At 45.3% G+C, this 19,134-nt stretch overlaps 1 protein-coding gene across 1 annotated transcript in view; it reads left to right on the top strand.

The window, feature by feature from the left end:
* Nucleotides 1–9,519: 9,519 nt before the first annotated feature.
* SPMIP11 (sperm microtubule inner protein 11) overlaps nucleotides 9,520–19,134 on the top strand; it is a 38,434-nt gene continuing 28,819 nt past the window's right edge. The window contains exon 1 of the mRNA XM_055295052.1: nucleotides 9,520–9,644. Within this exon, the coding sequence (XP_055151027.1) occupies nucleotides 9,566–9,644 (79 nt within the window). The 5' untranslated portion in view covers nucleotides 9,520–9,565. The remainder of the gene's footprint in view (nucleotides 9,645–19,134) is intronic.

The raw sequence follows: 19,134 nt of genomic DNA, 5'->3' as shown, positions 1-19,134 counted from the left end.
GTGACTCGCTTCCGTAGAGGAAGCAAAAGTCAAAGGACCTATTTCCGGAATGCACCTCGCAACACCCCGTAGCCGAATTAACAGCCAATATGCGACCAGAAAAAACCTTGAGGCGAGGACGCAGGCGCGTCACGTGACCCTTGGGAGGTGGAGTGAGGTTAGAAGTTCTCGCTCAAAAACCGTGTATCTTCCCGCGAGAACCGGATTGAGCGTTGGCGCCTCGGGTTAGGCTGCGAGGCCGCAATTGTAGTGGGATGAGGCGCCCGCCCACGCGCCGCTTGGCGGTTCTTACGAGAACTTCGTTTGTGGCGGCAGTGGTGATATAAAATGGGGCAGATGGGCCCGGCGCGGTGGTTCACGCCTGTAATCCCAGCACTTTGGGAGCCCGAAGCGGGCGGATCATGAGGTCAGGAGTTCGAGACCAGCTTGGCCAATATGGTGAAAGCCCCGTCTCTACTAAAAATACAAAATTAGCGGGGCGTGGTGGCGCGCGCCTGTAGTCCCAGCTACTCGGGAAGCTGAAGCAGGAGAATCGCTTGAAGCCAGGAGGCGCAGCTCGCAGTGAGCCGAGATCACGCCACTGCACCCCAGCCTCCAGCCTGGGTGACAAAGCGAGACTGTCTCAAAAAAATAAATAAAAATGTGGCAGGGGAACTTGAAAGAGAAAGTAGGTGAGGCTGTCAGAAACTGAAAAACAATCAAATGGTGGGGCTCTTTCGTGTATCAGAACGTAAAGCAACTAGAAGGCTGTTACATTGTTGGTAGCAATGTAAAATGCGATAACCCATTTGGAGAGATCGCTTTAATGTGTAGCCAAAGGCATGAAAACATTCTCACGTTTCGCCACAGTGATCCAACTTAAAGGAATAAAATGAAATTAATAACATTAATTAAGAGCTTACATGTCCCAGGCACAATACTGACTTAAATACACTGTTCCATTTATTCAGCACAACTCTAAGAGGTAATTTTTAAGTACGGTTGCGAATGGGTGAACTAAAACTGCCCCTTGAGTGTGGAAAGCCTCCACCACTACCCCTCACTTGCACAGATTAGCAAGTTCTTGCCCTTTGTCAAGATATTTCCCAGCTCCTTTGCCGGGCGCGGTGGCTCAGGCCTGTAATCCCAGCACTTTGGAAGGCCAAGGCGGGCGGATCACCTGAAGTCAGGAGTTCGAGACCAGCCTGGCCAACATGGTGAAACCTCATCTCCACTGAAAATACAAAAATTAGCCAGGCGTGGTGTCGCACGCCTGTACTCCCAGCTTCTTGGGAGGCGGAGGCAGGAGAATCATTTGAACCCGGGAGGCAGAAGTTGCAGTGAGCCGAAATCGTGCCACTGCACTCCAGCCTGGGCGACATTGTGAGACTCCGTCTCAAAAAAAAAAAAAGATGGCCGGGCGCGGTGGCTCACGCTTGTAATCCCAGCACTTTGGGAGGCCGAGGCGGGCGGATCACGAGGTCAGGAGATCGAGACCATGGTGAAACCCCGTCTCTACTAAAAATACAAAAAATTAGCCGGGCGTGGTGGCGGGCGCCTGTAGTCCCAGCTACTCGGAGAGGCTGAGGCAGGAGAATGGCATGAACCCAGGAGGCGGAGCTTGCAGTGAGCCGAGATTGCGCCACTGCACTCCAGCCTGGGCGATAGAGCGAGACTCCGTCTCAAAAAAAAAAAAAAAAAAAAAAAAAAAAAAAAGATATATCCCAGCTCCAGCGTCTGATAACTGTTTGGTGCTGGGCAAGATAGTTAACCTCTCTATGCCTCCTTTCTGTGATAATACCTATGTTTCAGATTGTGAAAGGGAGTAAAGATTTAATGAGTAAAAAGTATTTATAATAATACCTAGTACTTAGAAAATATTCAGTAGCCCTTATTGTTATTTGTTACGTTGTATTGAAATTGAAGGCAAGAGCAATGCCTTCATTTTCGTATGGCACCTACCTAGTAAAGCCCTGGCCCTAGTAAATAGTCCATAAATCTTTGTCAGATAAATGTGCAAAACACCCACAATACAGAAACTGAGGCTCTGGGAGTTTGCCCTCACTACACCACTAATAAGTGTAGATCTTAAATCTAATTCCATTGGTCTTTCCATTCACGCAAGCTGTATTCCTGCTTTTCTGGAACCATATTCAGTTTACCTTGATTAAATATGGGTAATTTTAGATAGATTTGGATAATATTAGAATCCTTCATCTTGCTTTGATAATATTTTGGGTTTTGTCATTTCTAGGCATGGGTGATCTTACTATGCTTGATTGTCATTCATTCTCAGAAGTATTTCTTTCCATTCAGGTCACCTCTGCCATACACTGCCTGTAGTTAGTATTAGCTCCATTTTACCCTGGAGAAATTGAGGTTCAGGAAGATTGATTTATTTATTTATTTATTTATTTTTTTTTTTTTTTTTTTTTTTTTGAGACGGAGTCTCGCTCTGTCGCCCAGGCTGGAGTGCAGTGGCGCGATCTCGGCTCACTGCAAGCTCCGCCTCCCGGGTTCACGCCATTCTCCTGCCTCAGCCTCTCCGAGTAGCTGGGACTACAGGCGCCCGCCACCACGCCCGGCTAATTTTTTGTATTTTTAGTAGAGACGGGGTTTCACCGTGGTCTCGATCTCCTGACCTTGTGATCCTCCCGCCTCGGCCTCCCAAAGTGCTGGGATTACAAGCGTGAGCCACCACGCCCGGCCGGTTCAGGAAGATTTAAATGACTTACTTCTAGTTATAAAGTAAAAGAACTTGGGATTTCAAATTTCTTCCCTCACAGACTCTTTACTATTAAGAGAATAAGCACTTATAAAATAGATTTTTTTAGTAGAATAAGCACTTTTTCAGTTACGTAGTCATGTATGTTATCTTTTAAACAGCTGTATTAGTCCATTTTCATGCTGCTGATAAAGACATACCCAAGACTGGGCAATTTACAAAGGAAAGAAGTTTAATGGAGAACTCACAGTCCACGTGGCTGGGGAAGCCTCACAATCGTGGTGGAAGGCAAGGAGGAGCAATGATTACATGGATGACGGCAGGTAAAGAGAGAGCTTGTGCAGGCAAACTCCCATTTTTTTAAAACCATCAGATCTCATGAGACTCATTCACTATCATGAGAACAGCAAAGGAAAGACCCACCCCCATAATTCAATCACCTCCCACCGGGTTCCTCCTACCATATGTGGAAATTGTGGGAGTTACAATTCAAGATGAGATTTGGGTAGGGACACAGTGCCAAACCATATCATTCCGCCCCTGGCCCCTCCCAAATCTCATGTCCTCACATTTCAAAATACAGTCATGCCTTCCCCACAGTCCCCTAAAGTCTCAACTCATTTCAGCATTAACTCAGAAGTCCACAGTCCAAAGTCTCATCCCAGACAAGCAAGTTCCTTCCACCTATGAGCCTGTAAAATCAGAAGCAAGTTAGTTACTTCATAGATACAATGGCGGTACAGGCATTGGATAAATACAACCATTCCAAATGGGAGAAATTGGCCAAAACGAAGGGGCTACAGGCCCCATGCAAGTCTGAAATCCAGCGGGGCAGTCGAATCTTAAAACTCCAAGATCTCCTTTGACTCCCTGTCTCATATCCAGGTCACACTGATCCAAGAGGTGGGTTCCCATGGTCTTGGGCATCTCCACCCCTGTGGCTTTGCAGGGTACAGCCTCCCTCCTATCTCCCTTTCCAGGCTGGCATTGACTGTTTGTGGCTTTTCCAGGTAAATGGTGCAAGCTGTCAATGGAGCTACCATTCTGGGATCTGGAGGACCATGGCCCTCTTCTCACAGCTCCATGAGGCAGTGGCCCAGTAGGGATTCTGTGTGGGGGCTCCAACTCCACATTTCTCTTCCACACTGCCCTAGCAGAGATTCTCCATGAGTGCCCTGCCCCTGCAACAAACTTCTGCCTGGGCATCCAGGTGTTTCCTTACATCTTCTGAAATCTAGGCAGAGGTTCCCAAAGCCCAGTTCTTGACTTCTGTGCACTCACAGGCTCAACACCATGTGGAAGCTGCCAAGGCTTGGGGCTTGCGCCTCTGAAATCACAGCCCAAACTCTGCATTGGCCACTTTCAGCCATGGCTGGAGTGGCTGGGATGCAGGGCACCAACTCCCTAGGCAGCACACAGCACACACGAGGACCCTGGGCCTGGCCCACGAAGCCATTTTCTCCTAGACCTCTGGGCCTGTGATGGGAGGGGCTGCCATGAAGGCCTCTGACATGCTCTGGAGATATTTTCCCCATTGTCTTGGGTATTAACATTCGGCTTCTCTTTAGTTAAGCAGATTTCCTCAGAAAATGGGTTTTTCTTTTCTATCACATCAGGCTGCAAATTTTTCAAACATTTATGTTCTGCTTCCCTTATAAAACTGAATGCTTTTAACAGCACCCAAGTCACCTCTCGAATGCTTTTCTGGTTAGAAATTTCTTCCATCAGACACCCTAAATCATCTCCCTCAAGTTCAGAATTCCACATATCTCTAGGATGGGCAAGATGCTGCCAGTCTGTTTGCTAAAATAGAACGAGTCACCTTTGCTCCAGTTTCCAACAAGTTCCTCATATTCATCTGATACCACCTCAGCCTGGACCTTATTGTCTATATCACTATCAGGCTTTTGGTCAAAGCCATTCAACAAGTCTCTAGGAAGTTTGAAAGTTTCCCACATTTTCCTCTCTTTTTCTGAGCCCTCTAAACTGTTCCAACTTCTGCCTGTTACCCAGTTCCAAAGTCACTTCCACATTTTTGGGTATCTTTTCAGCAACACCCCAATCCTGGTACCAATTTATTATATTAGTCCATTTTCACACTGCTGATGAAGACACACCCAAGACTGGGCAATTTACAAAGGAAAGAGGTTTAATGGAGAACTCACAATTCCACGTGGCTGAAGGCAAGGAGGAGCAAGTCACATCTTAAGTGGATGGTGGCAGGCAAAGACAGAGCTTGTGCAGGCAAATTCCCATTTTTTTTAAAACAATCAGATCTTGTGAGACTCATTAACTACCATGATAACAGTGCAGGAAAGACTTGCTCCATAATTCAATCACCTCCCACCAGGTTCCTCCCACGACGTGGGAATTGTGGGAGTTACAAATCAAGATGAGATTTGGGTAGGGGCACAGAACCAAACCATATCAATAGCCAAGATCATTTACTCCAGATTCCTCTTGTCTGATTTTCTGACCTGTGCTTGGTTCTCCACTTAATCTCTTGGATTAACGACTCCATATTGAGTTTGCTATCTTGGTTAAGTATGCCACTCTTTGGGGCATACATTAACCTTTAGATACATTACTCTTAACAATTGACAAAATCTTAAACCAGAGGAATTTTCCTTTTTTTAAAAATGTAAATATTACTCCATTTCTTATAAGCCATACCTATAGGGCTGCTACTCCTATTTACTAGAGACTAGTCTTGTTCTGGGTATAGGATTCTACCATATTTCATGGTGTTTTGGGTTTGTCTGTTTTTTTGTTTTGTTTTGCTTTGTTTTGGATGGAGTTTCGCTCTTGTTGCCCAGGCTGAAGTGCAAGGTGCAATCTTGGCTCACTGCAACCTCCACTTCCTGGAGTCAAGCAATTATCCTGCCTCAGCCTCCTAAGTAGTTGGGATTACAGGCATGTGCCACCATGCTCAGCTAATTTTGTATTTTTAGTAGAGATGGGGTTTCTCCATGTTGGTCAGGCTGGTCTCGAAGTCCTGACCTCAGGTGATCCACCTGCCTCAGCCTCCCAAATTGCTAGATTACAGGTGTGAGCCACCGCACCTGGCCGAGGTTTTGTTTTTATTATTTTTAAATTTTTATTTTTCTGTGAAACAGCTTCAGAAGGTCCTAAGAATGTGTGCCCCTCTTTTTTTTAGAGATGGGATCTTGCTATGTTGCCCAGGCTGGATTCAAACTCCTAGGCTCAAGTGGTCCTCCCACCTCAGCCTGCCAAATATCTAAGACAACAGGCACATGCCACCACCTCCAATTAGATAATAGCTTTTAAATACTGGAACAATATGTCAAATTTTTGTGCTAGCAACAATGTAACAATGTAATGGCTTTAGACATGACATACTTTTTTTTTTTTCTGAGACAGACTCTCGCTTTGTCACCCAGGCTGCAGTGCAGTGGCACAATCTCGGTTCCCTGCAACCTCACCTCCCAGACTCAAGCAATTCTCCTGCCTCAGCCTTCTGAGTAGCTGGGATTACAGGCCTACACCAACACACCTGGCCAATTTTTGTATTTTCAGTAGAGATGGGGTTTCACCATGTTGCCCAGGGTGGTCTTGAATTCCTGGCCTCAGGGGATCCAACCACCTCAGCCTCCCAAAGTGCAGGGATTACAGGCATAAGCGACCACGCCCAGCCAGACATGATACAGGCTTTAAAACTTAATCTGAATTATTAACATTTTCTCTATCACTTTCTTAAGTTCAGACAATCAACTAAATGAATAAATCAAGCTTTGTTTGTAACATTTGCCAGTCTCTGTGATATAAATCCTCCCACCATGCCTGATTTCAATATGCCCATATGACATCACTGATCATAAAATTGGGAAAAGAGGCACACATCATCACATAGTATTTTCTCCAGACAGATAAAATAGATAGGGCGTTCCAGTTTCCAGTCTGACAGGTAAAGAGCTTGGAAGTCATCCCTCCCATTTTCACAAGAAGGACAAAGCCAAACACACTGAAACTTAACAACCCTTCTTAGACCCTTCAGAGAATCAAGGTCCCAGGGCAAACCTTCACCCCAAAATCTGGAGAGACATTTGGACTCAAAATAGGTGGAACAGAGAATCATGACTTACTTGAAGGAAAAACTATTACTGAAACCAGCAACTGGTAGGAATACTTATAGGGCAATGGACTAATTGCTGGAGACTGAACATAGACAAGCTTGAGATATTTTTGTAAACTCCTAGGGACCCAGTGTTAAGCAGTCCCCCACATTTTTGTGAGTTTTGCTTCCAACAGGGAGAGAGAGGAGTTAGCCATTTTGAAATGTACCCAGAGCATTCTGTGCTCCTTAACAAAGGCCTGCCTTCAAGGGAAACTGTTGAACAGAGCCTAACCAATGTGGGAGAAAGGATATACCCAACAGAAGCCTCCTCCAGTCTTCCTGTTTCATGTGAGGGAGGGAAAAAATGAGACAGTTGTGAAGGTCACAGCCCAGGGACACATGTGCAATAAAAGACAGACCTAATAATAGAATTATGGAATGCTTTCCGTCTGTCCACCTTAATAGGGCTCCTGTATAATAATGGGATTACAACTGAAAAAAACTGCAAGGCCCAGACCCTATTTCAGGAACAGTCTCTAAGGAAAGTCAAAGAGCAGGGGAGGCAAAAACAAGGACACCAGAGGAAATTTTAGCATCTAACACTTAGAGCTGCAGCAAACAGTAAACACAACCTAATTCCTAGCCATATAAACACAAAACCTGACCCTTACCCAATACATGGTGTCCAACTTAAAACAATTATATGGCATGCTAAAATGTAAAGAAACTATATATATATATGTATATATATATAATCTAGAAAGACAAAGCAAGGCCAGGAGCAATGGCTCACGCTTATAATCCCAGCATTTTGGGAGGCTGAGGTGGGCGGATCACCTGAGGTCAGAAGTTCCAGACCAGCCTGGCCAACATGGCAAAACCCCATCTCTACTAAAAATATAAAAATTAGCTAGGCAAGGTGGCGGACACCTGTAATCCCAGCTACTCAGGGCTGAGGCAGAAGAATTGCTTGAACCCAGGAGGCGGAGGCTGCAGTGAGCTGAGATCGTGACCCTGCACTCCAGCCTGGGCGACAGAGTGAGACTCCATCTCAAAAAAGACAAATCAAGCATCAGAACCAGACTCACATATGGCAGAAATTTTGGAATTACCAGACTGAGATTTTAAAATAACTATTAATTAATATGTTAAGGACACTAATGGAAAAAGAGGACAACATTCAAGAACAAAGGGTAATGTAAGCAAAGAGATGAAAACTCTAAAGAATCAAGAGGAAATGCTAGAAATAAAAAACACTGTAACTGAAATGTAGAATGCCTTTGGTGGGCTCATCAGTAGACTGCACATGACAAAGGAAAAAAATCAGTGAGCTTGAAAATATGTCGATAGGAAACTTCCCAAAGTGAAAAGCAAAGAGAAAAACGAATGAAAAAAGAGTGGAATATCCAGATGCAATGGAAGTAAATAAACTCATGAGCATAGATAAAATAATCAGGAAGAGATGAATTGTTAGTATTTACTACTTTTATTTTATCTTATTTTATTTTATTTTATTTTATGACAAGATCTGGCTCTATTGCCAGTCTGGAGTGCAATGGCACAATCTCGGCTCAATGCAATCTCCACCACACAGGCTCAAGCCATCCTCCCACCTCAGCCTCCCAAGTAGCTGAGACTACAGTCATGTACCACACCTAGCTAAATTCTGTGGGTTTTATTTTTTTGTAGAGATGGGGTTTCACCATGTTACCCAGCCTGATTTCAAACTTGTGAGCTCAAGAGATCCATCAGTCTCGGCCTCCCAAAGTGGTGGGATTACAGGTGTGAGACACCACGCCTGGTGTACTACCTTTATTTTTAATATAACAGTCAATTGTAAGTTTAGTTAATTTGATTTTTAATAATGCCTTGTTTAACAACCAATTCACAAAATTAATGAAAATTTAACAAGCTTTCAAAAGTCACTATGGATTGGCACACGACTGCTGAAACAAAGACTCATTGAAAGTATCCTATTCAGATTTCTTTTTTTTCCTGAATATAAGGCTGGATAACTGTTAACATTTAAATACCGGTGGGGCGTGGTGGCTCACAGCTGTAATCCCAGCACTTCAGGAGGCCGAGGAGGGCAGATCACTTGAGGTCAGCAGTTCAAGACCAGGCTGGTCAACCCTGTCTCTACTAAAAATACAAAAATTTGCCAGGTGTGGTGGCACGCCCCTGTAATCCCAGCTACTCGGAAGGCTGAGGCATGAGAATCTCTTGAAACCTGGGAGGCGGAGGTTGCAGTGAGCTGAGACGGCGCCATTGCACTCCAGCCTGGGCAACAGAGGGAGACTCTAAAACAAAAACAAAAACAAAAAACAAAAAACAAAATTTAAGTTCACATTATGTGTTGGACACCGTTCTAAGGAAATATCCATATATTATCTCATTTGATTCTCATACTGTCACATACTGTCATGGTCATTTTTTTAATTTAAACTTAAAAATGGAGGCTTAGTTAATCTATTCAAAGTCAGACACCTAGAATATGGCATAACTAAGATATGAGCCCAGGTCAGTGCTCTTTCTACTCACTGCCTTCTGAAGCTTACACTAGAAGACTAGGTCAAGAAAAGGTGTACTGACAATTGATTCCTCCATTTTCCTGAAGTTATTTAGCCCACTCCCACTCCAGCTCCACTGTGAACCTATAAATCCTGTGCCTCATTAGACAAAGGGAGTGTCAGTTGTGGTAATTCTTAGGACATTACCATGGTTACCAGGCACAGAGTCCAGTGCCCCAACCTGGACACTCCAGAAGAGGCCAGGGAGGATCTGAGATGGCCTTCTTCAACTTGTATCTATTGGGATATCAAAATTCCTTTCAGAACAAGAAAAGGAACGCAACTGAAGAAACAAGTAAGGGGAATATAGGGTAGAGGGTTAGAAGGGCCACTTCTTTACCTAGACGCTTCGTAGCCACTTCCTAGCTATTTATTTTCCTACCTGGGGTTAGAGATTTATCCTCCAAGACCAACAGTTACACTAGTTAAAATTGTGGAATAGGGACAATATCCTTTCAGCTTTGCTCTCCTGTCATTTAATATCCTTACTAAGAGACACAATTTGGGCCAGGTGCGGTGGCTCACATGCAATTCCAGCACTTTGGGAGGCTAAGGCAGGAGGATTGCTTGAGTCCAGGAGTTCGAGACCAGCCTGGGCAACATAGTGAGACCACATCTCTATGAAAAGTTACACAAATTAGCTGGGTGTGGTGGTGCATGCCTGTGGTCCTAGCTACTTGGGAGGCTGAAGTGGGAGAATCACTTGAGCCCAGGAGGTCAAGGGTGAAGTGAGCCATGATCACACCACTGTACTCCAACCTGGGTGACAGAGCGAAACCATCTCAAAAAAAAAAAAAAGACACACAATTTGTTCAATCAAATAAGTGTATTCTTACTCATTCATTTGCTCATTTAACCAACATTTGTTAAGCACCAGGCTTTATGTGCCAGGCATTATGTCAGTGACTAGGGTTAAGACCTCTGCTATAAAGCGACTATCTGATGAGAAAGATAAGTGTGCAAACAAAAATTGCAATATATTGTATGATTACATTAAACATGGAATGTTCTAGAGCCACTAAGAAGGAAGTACCTGATACTATTGGATTTGGAATAAGAACGGGGGAGTGGAGGATGGGGGAATCCTTCAGAGAAGACTTCACACAGGAAATGCTTCCACAACTGGGTGTTAAAGTATGATTGGCATTCACTAAAAAGAAGGGGATGGCCGGGCGCAGTGGCTCACGCCTGTAATCCCAACACTTTGGGAGGCCGAGGCGGGTGGATCACGAGGTCAGGAGATCAAGACCATCCTGGCTAACATGGTGAAACCCTGTCTCTACTAAAAATACAAAAAATTAGCCGAGCGTGGTGGCGGGCGCCTGTAGTCCCAGCTACTTGGGAGGCTGAGGCAGGAGAATGGTGTGAACCCGGGAGGTGGAGCTTGCAGTGAGCCAAAATTGAGCCACTGCACTCCAGCCTGGGCAACAGAGAGAGACTCTGTCTCAAAAAAAAAAAAAAAAAGAAGGGGATATAGCACAGACAAAGGAACAGAGACCTAAGAGAGAACCATATTAAGTGAATTCCAAGCTCGTGGGTACAGATAAAGGGTAAAGTGGGAGGCAGACGTTGAAAACTAGGAAGGGGCTAGATAGCTGAAGATGCTGTTAGCCATGCTAAGCATTTTAATTTTATAGAGAGCCATTGAATTTTTAGTAGGCAGTGAGCAGATCTACATTAGATTCAAAATGCCTAGCCATGCCTCACACATAATAGAGGTTGCATAAATATTTGTAGGGTGAATGGATGAATAAATACGTTTGAATAACTGTAAAACAGGAAGCTAGGGGAGGCTTTACAGAAGCTATGACAATTGATTTACACCTTAAAAGATGAATTGTTGCCGGGCACAGCGGCTCACGCCTGTAATCCCAGCACTTTGAGAGGCTGAGGTGGGCAGATCTTGAAGTCAAGAGATCGAGACCATCCTGGCCAACGTGGTGAAACCCCATCTCTACTAAAAATACAAAAAAAATTAGCTGGGCATGATGGTGCATACCTGTAATCCCAGTGACCCAGGAGGCTGAGGCAGGAGAATCGCTTGAATCCGCGAGGCGGAGGTTGCAGTGAGCCGAGATCGCGCCACTGTACTTCAGCCTGGCAACAGAGCAAGACTCCATCTAAAAAAAAAAAAAAAAAAGATTGTAAAGAACAATCTTACACAGGCCTCCATTGGTCACTCTCTGTCCTCTGCAATTCCATCAAAGAAGTTCTCTTTTACTATCCAGCTTCCAGGTAAGATTTGTACAAAGCGTACCCCTGATGGACCTTAGAGACTCCTTAATATCCTTATACAAGCCCTTCCCCTCCCAACCCCAGCTGGGTCCCAGCATTATGCCATGGGACTGTTTTTATCTCCAAATAAAGAGGAGCTGTTCTCTATTCTCTTTCAGAAAAACAAACTCTTTGGGAAACCTACAAATTTCCCTTTTTCCAGGCCAAGATTAAGCCTCTCCTGGCTGGCTCCAATCCTACCTACCCCTACTAGATAGAATTCCCTCACCATGAAGAAACTGAGTATACAGCCAACCAGTTGTCCTACCCAGTTAGCTACTTAAGCACTGTTGAACAAGACTTAATACTGATCCAAAGAGGCCTGGGCATCATTTCTTTATAGGCTAGACAAAGTGGAAGATTTTACTTTTTAAAAACAAGAGCCCTCTGTGGGATGACAGAGAAGTATCCCGATATCGTCTACTATCTAAGTTTTCTCATTCTGGTGGCAGAAAATCAGAGGCAGGAGGCTTGGCAAAACCTGTGGAATGCAAGGTTAGAGGGAAGATTGAACATCAAATATGCCACTCCTACTCCCTGCTCACTTCCCCTCCACCCCAATTTTACACCCTCCTGTTGCTCTCTCAAAATATGGACAAAGGATTTCAACTTGCTGGTTTCTAATTAATCCATACTTTTGTTGGCTCAAGCACTTTATAATAAACAACTACTTATTATGCAGTATACCAGGCACTGTACTAAGCACGCTACATGCTTAATTTCTTTTTTTTTTTTTTTTTTTTTTTGAGACAGAGTCTCGCTCTGTCACCCAGGCTGGAGTGGTGCAGTGGCGCGATCTTCGGTCACTGCAAGCTCCGCCTCCTGGGTTCACGCCATTCTCCTGGCTCAGCCTCTCCAAGTAGCTGGGACTACAGGCGCCCGCCACCACGCCTGGCTAATTTTTTGTATTTTTAGTAGAGACGGGGTTTCACCGTGGTCTCGATCTCCTGACCTTGTGATCCGCCTGCCTCGGCCTCCCAAAGTGCTGGGATTACAAGCGTGAGCCACCGCGCCCGGCCGCTTAATTTCATTTAATACTCTAACATTCCTGTGAGGTAGGTATTACTGTTCTCTTTTTATCAGTAAGAAAACTGAGGCTCAGGCCAGGCACGGTGGCTCACGCCTGTAATCCCAGCACTTTGGGAGGCCGAGGTGGGTGGATCACCTGAGGTCAGGAGTTGGAGACCAGCCTGGCCAACGTGGTGAAACTCCACCTCTACTAAAAATACAAAAATTAGCCAGGCGTGGTGGCACATGCCTGTAATCCCAGCTACTTGAGAGGCCAAGGCAGGAGAATTGCTTGAACCCAGGAGGCAGAGGTTGCAGTGAGGCGTGATCGCACCATTGCACTCCAGCCTGGGCGACAAAAGCGAAACTCTGTCCCCGCCCCAACAAAAAAAGAAAAGAAAACTGAGGCTCAAAGAGGTTAACTTACTTATGCAAGACCACAGCAATAGAGCCAGAATTTGATTCCAAATTGTCTAACTTATCTGTCTGTGCTCTTAAACACTTTATTTATGAGGACAAATGATGCAGGTCTTTTTCCTGTAAGCATGCCACTGTACAAATGATTGATGGTCAGCCTTTCTAGGTGAATCTGTTAACCCCCAAACCCTGAATTCAAATGTCGGTTGGGCTTTCATAAAGAATTATTCATGGCCAGGCGCGGTGGCTCACGCCTGTAATCCCAGCACTTTGGGAGGCCGAGGTGGGCGGATCATGAGGTCAGGAGATCGATACCATCCTGGCTAACACAGAGAAACCCTGTCTCTACTAAAAATACAAAAATTAGCCAGGCGTGGCGGCGTGTGCCTGTAGTCCCAGCTGCTGGGGAGGCTGAGGCAGGAGAATGGCGTGAACCTGGGAGGCGGAGCTTGCAGTGAGCTGAGATTGTGCCACTGCCCTCCAGCCTGGGCGACAGAGTGAGACTCCGTCTCAAAAAAAAAAATAATAAAAATAAAAATAAAATAAAAATAAAAATAAAAATAAAAAAAAGAATTATTCACTTCTCCCCAGCAAGTGGTTCTTAGGAGCTCACCATTCACTGGAGCTAAATGGTAACTTTGCTAACGGCCAGAATTGTTGACTTAACTACTGTATAGAGTCAAAACCTTGCAGCCTCCTCCCATAACCCCTGGGCAACTTCCTGAGAGTTAACAACATTCTACAACTTCAGAATAGTGTTCTGCAAGGGAAAGAGTAACTGGATGGGTTCTTTCTGATCCCTCATCTCTCTCCCTCTCTCTCACATACACACACATCTGCACACACGTCAGAGAATCATAATTATATAGTCCAACTACTATATGCAAATACCAAAACAATAGTTTGATTTGTTTCCTGTGTTTAAAACTCAAACTTTGGCCAGGCGCAATGGCTCACAACTGTAATCCCACCACTTTGGGAGGCTGATTCGGGCAGATCACTAGAGGCCAGGAATTCAAGACCAGCCTTGCCAATATGGCAAAACCGCGTCTCTACTAAAAATACAAAAATTAGCCAGGGGTGGTGGCACACACCTGTAATCCCAGCTACTCTGGAGGCTGAGGCACGAGAATCTCTTGAACCCGGGAGATGGAGGTTGCAACGAGCTGAGATTGCACCACTGCACTCCAGCCTAGGCGATAGAGTAAGATTGCTTAAAAAAAAAAAAAAAGCCGCTCAAACTCCTTTGGCGTTATTGTTGAAAACTCAATATAGGAGTTCAAACATATTCTTCCAAAGAAAATAGGAATTTTCCTTCTGGGACAAGAATTTAGTGAAATCACCATTTGACATGGCAACCAGTTACCACTAATCCCATCCTTCTGAGAGGCATCTTGAACTAAATGTGATCAATTTGTTGCTGGAGTCTGGCACACCTAATCAGCGCCTATGAATTCCTACCAACTACACACCCCTGGCATAATCTTGCTACTAGGCATCAAGCTAGCAAGCTTGAATCAATTAACAAATACTATATGATGAAAGTTGAGGCCTGCACGGTGGCTCATACCTGTAATCCCAGCACTTTGGGAGGCCGAGGTGGGCAGATCTCCTGAGGTCAGGAGTTCGAGAACAGCCTGGCCAACATGGTGAAACCCCGTCTCTACTAAAAATACAAAAATTAGCTGGGTGTGGTGACGGATGCCTGTAATCCCAGCTACTCAGGAGGCTGAGACAGGAGAATCGCTTGAACCCGGGAGGTGGAGGTTGCAATGAGCCTAGATTGCACCATAGCACTCCAGCCTGGGCAACAAGAGCAAAACTCCATCTATAAAAAAAAAAAAGAAAAAAAAAGAAAGTTGAATGTAATTACAGTAGACTCATCACAGTCTAATCATTTGTGAGTTAATTTTTTAAAAGATTAAATTGTGGCTGGGAGCGGTGGCTCACTCCTGTAATCCCAGCACTTTGGGAGGCCAAAGCTACTCAGGAGGCTGAGGCATGAGAATCGCTTGAACCTGGGAGGCTGAGGTTGTGGTGAGCCGAGACCGTGCCATTGCACTCCAGCCTGGGCAACAAGAGCAAAACTCCATCTCAAAAAAGAAAAGTTCTGTGTGTGTCTTTTCTTGATCCACAATTTAATCTTTTTTTTTATTTTTTAATTTTTTTTGAAACTGAGTCTCGCTCTTTCACCCAGGCTGGAGTGCAGTGGTGCAATCTGGGCTCACTGCAACCTCTGCCTCCCAGGTTCAAACAATTGTCCTGCCTCAGCCTCCTGAGTAGCTGGTATTACAGGCACCTGCCACGCCGCTTGGCTAATTTTTGTATTTTTTTTTTTTTTTTTTTTTTTTTTTTTTTTTTTTTTGAGACGGAGTCTTTCTCTGTCCCCCAGGCTGGAGTGCGGTGGCGCGATCTCGGCTCACCGCAACCTCCACCTCCTGGGTTCACGCCATTCTCCTGCCTCAGCCTCCCGAGTAGCTGGGACCACAGGCGCCCGCCAGCACGCCCGGCTAATTTTTTTGTATTTTTTAGTAGAGACGGGGTTTCACCGTGTTAGCCAGGATGGTCTCGATCTCCTGACCTCGTGATCCACCCGCCTCGGCCTCCCAAAGTGCTGGGATTACAGGCTTGAGCCACCGCGCCCGGCTAATTTTTGTATTTTTAGTAGAGATGAGGTTTCACCATGTTGGCCAGGCTGGTCTCAAAATCCTGACCTCAAGTTGTCCGCCCACCTCGGCCTCCCAAAGTGCTGGGGTTACAGGTGTGAGCCACCAAGCCCAGCTCACATAATGAACTTTAAATTTTACTTTGACCTAATATAGTAGTCCCTCCTTATTCATGGTTTTGTCTTCCAAGGTTTCCATTATTCTCTTTTTTTTTTTTTTTTTTTTTTTTTTTGAGACGGAGTCTTGCTCTGTCGCCCAGGCTGGAGTGCAGTGGCGCAATCTCGGCTCACTGCAAGCTCCGCCTCCCGGGTTCACGCCATTCTCCTGCCTCAGCCTCTCCGAGTAGCTGGGACTACAGGCGCCCGCCACCACGCCCGGCTAATTTTTTGTATTTTTTTTAGTAGAGACGGGGTTTCACCGTGGTCTCGATCTCCTGACCTCGTGATCCGCCCGCCTCGGCCTCCCAAAGTGCTGGGATTACAAGCGTGCGCCACCACGCCCGGCCTGGTTTCCATTATTCATGGTTGACTGTGATCCACAAATATTAAACGGAAAATTCCCAAAGTAAACAATTTACAAATTTTACATTGTATGCCCTTCTGAGTAGAGTGATGAAATTTGGCACTTGGGAAAATCCCACTTGGGAAGAGAATCATCCCTTTGTCTAGCATATTCACTATCCACCTGTTACTGTTTGGAAAAAATATATAGTGTATATAGAGTTTGGTACCATCTGAAGTTTCAAGTATCCTCTGGGAGTCGTGGAATGTCTGGAATGTATACCGAGGATAAGAGGGGACTACTGTTTGTGTAAATGCAGATTTTTTTTTTTTTTTTTGAGATGGAGTGTCTCACTCTGTCGCCAGGCTGGAGTACAGTGGCTCAGTCTCCACTCACTGCAACCTCCGCCTCCCAGGTTCAAGTGATTCTCCTGCCTCAGTCTCCCGAGTAGCTGGTACTACAGGCACATGCCACCACACCTGTCTAATTTTTATATTTTTTAATAGAGACGGGGTTTCACCATGTTGGCCAGGCTGGTCTCGAACTCCTGGCCTCAAGTGATCCGCCCACCTCGGCCTCCCAAAGTGCTGGGATTACAGATGTGAGCCATCCCCCCTCCAGCCTATGTGATATATATTTATTTATCCATTTTGGGTGTTTTTTGTTTGTTTAGAGACAGGGTCTTGCTCTGGCACCCAGGCTAGAGTGCAATGACACTATTATAGCTTACCGCAGCCTCGAACTCCTGGGCTTAAGTGATCCTCCCACTTCAGTTTCCTGAATAGTTAGGAGTACAGGTATTGTGATACTCTAAGCAGAGCCACACCCCGCTAATTTTTTTGTAAAGACTGGATCCCACTATGTTGCCCAGGCTGGTTACCAACTCCTGGCCTCAAGGAATCCTCCCGCCCCATCCTCCCAAAGTTCTGGGATTACAGGAGCAAGCCACGGTGCCCAGCTTCATTCTGGGTTTTATATATTGCCTTCCCATTATGACAGCTAAGAATTTAGCTTTCTTATACCACACACTTTCCATCCCCCACCCTTTTTCCAGTATAGGTATATCATAATTTTAGGTTCAAGATAGGCAGAATTCTAAGAACTATCCTCAATAAACCTTGCCTGTGTGTAATCATCTCCCCTTTGAGTGTGGGTAGAACCTCTGAAAAACTGAGATACCACTCTGTGATTGTTAATTTATATGGAATGAGGGAGAGTATCTGAATGAGCTTTATCTAATCACATAAACTCTTTAAAAGCAGAGTTTGGCCGGGCGCAGTGGCTCACCCCTGTAATCCCAGCACTTTGGGAGGCCAAGGCGGGCAGATCACTTGAGGTCAGCAGATCGAGATCATCCTGGCTAACACGGTGAAACCCCGTCTCTACTAAAAATACAAAAAGAATTAGCCGGGCGCGGTGGCGAGCGCCTATAGTCCCAGCTACTCGGGAGGCTGAGGCAGGAGAATGGCATGAACCTGGGAGGCAGAGCTTGCAGTGAGCTGAGTAGCACCACTGCACTCCAGCCTGGGCGAAAAAGCGAGACTCCGTCTAAAAAAAAAAAAAAAAGAAGAAGAAGAAGAAGAGGAGGAGGAGGAAGGAGGGGGCCACATGTCAAGGAATGCAAGTGGCCTTTAGGAGCTGAGAGCCAGCAAGGCATCAGCCCTATAACCACCAGGAGCTAAATTCTGCCAACAGCCTGAATGAGCCTGGAAGTAGATTCTTCTCTACAGTCTCTAGATAAGATCCTAGCCCAGCCAACCTTGATTTCGGCTTTGTAATACTCTAAGCAGAGAATTCAGTCAAGCCAGTCCAGCCTTCCGACCTACAGAACTGTGAGATTATAAATAGATGTTGTTTTCAGGCCAGGTGCGGTGGCTCACGCCTGTAATCCCAACACTTTGGGAGGCCTAGGTGGGCAGATCATCTGAGGTCAAGAGTTTGAGACCAGCCTGGTCAACATGGTGAAACCCCCCCTCTACTAAGGTGGCAGGTGCCTATAATACCAGCTACTCAGGAGGCTGAGGCAGGAGAATCACTTGAACCCAGGAAGCAGAGGTTGCAGTGAGCTGATATTGCACCATTGCACTCCAACCTGGGCAACAAGAGCAAAACTCCATCTCAAAAATAAATAAATAAATACAAATCAATAAGGCTGGGCATGGTGGCTCACACCTGTAATCCCAGCACTTTGGGAGGCCAAGGAGGGTAGATCACCTGAGACTAGCCTGATCAACATGGCGAAATCCCGTCTCTACTAAAAATACAAAAATTAGCCAGGCGTGGTGACACATACCTGTAATCCCAGCTACTCGGGAGGCTGAGGCAGGAGAATTGCTTGAACCCGGGAGGTGGTGGTTGTAGTGAGCCGAGATCATGCCATTGCACTCCAGCCTGGGTGTCAAAGGGAGACTCCCTCTCAAAATAATAATAATAATAATAATTAAGAAATAAAACAAAATAAAATAGATGTTTTCAGTCACTAAATTTATGATAATTTGTGATGCAGCAATAGAAAACTAATATGATATTAAATCAGTAGTCTTGTAGTCTTACAACTATGTAAAAAAGGTTCACTGCTAAGCCAAATAATGTCACTGTAACTTTTCCTTTCATTTTTCCTATCCCTAGAGACTTTTTGTTTATCCCTAGAGTTAAGAATTCCTGGCCTGGCATGGTAGCTCATGCCTGTAATCCCAGGACTTTGGAAGCCCAAGGTGAGTGGATTCCTTGAGCCCAGGAATTAGAGACGAGGCTGAACAACATGGGGAAACCTAGTCTCTACCCCCGCAAAAAAACACATGAAAATTAGCCAGGCATGGTGATGCATGGCTGTAGTCCCAGCTACTCTGGAGGCTGAGGTGGGAGGATTGCTTGAGCCAGGGAGACAGAGGTTGCAGTGAGCTGAGATTGCCCACCACT

Source organism: Symphalangus syndactylus, chromosome 10 (genome assembly GCF_028878055.3).
Source record: "Symphalangus syndactylus isolate Jambi chromosome 10, NHGRI_mSymSyn1-v2.1_pri, whole genome shotgun sequence".
Taxonomy (NCBI): domain Eukaryota; kingdom Metazoa; phylum Chordata; class Mammalia; order Primates; family Hylobatidae; genus Symphalangus; species Symphalangus syndactylus.
Note: the sequence above shows the minus strand (reverse complement) of the source record. Positions and strands in the feature narration are given on the sequence as shown.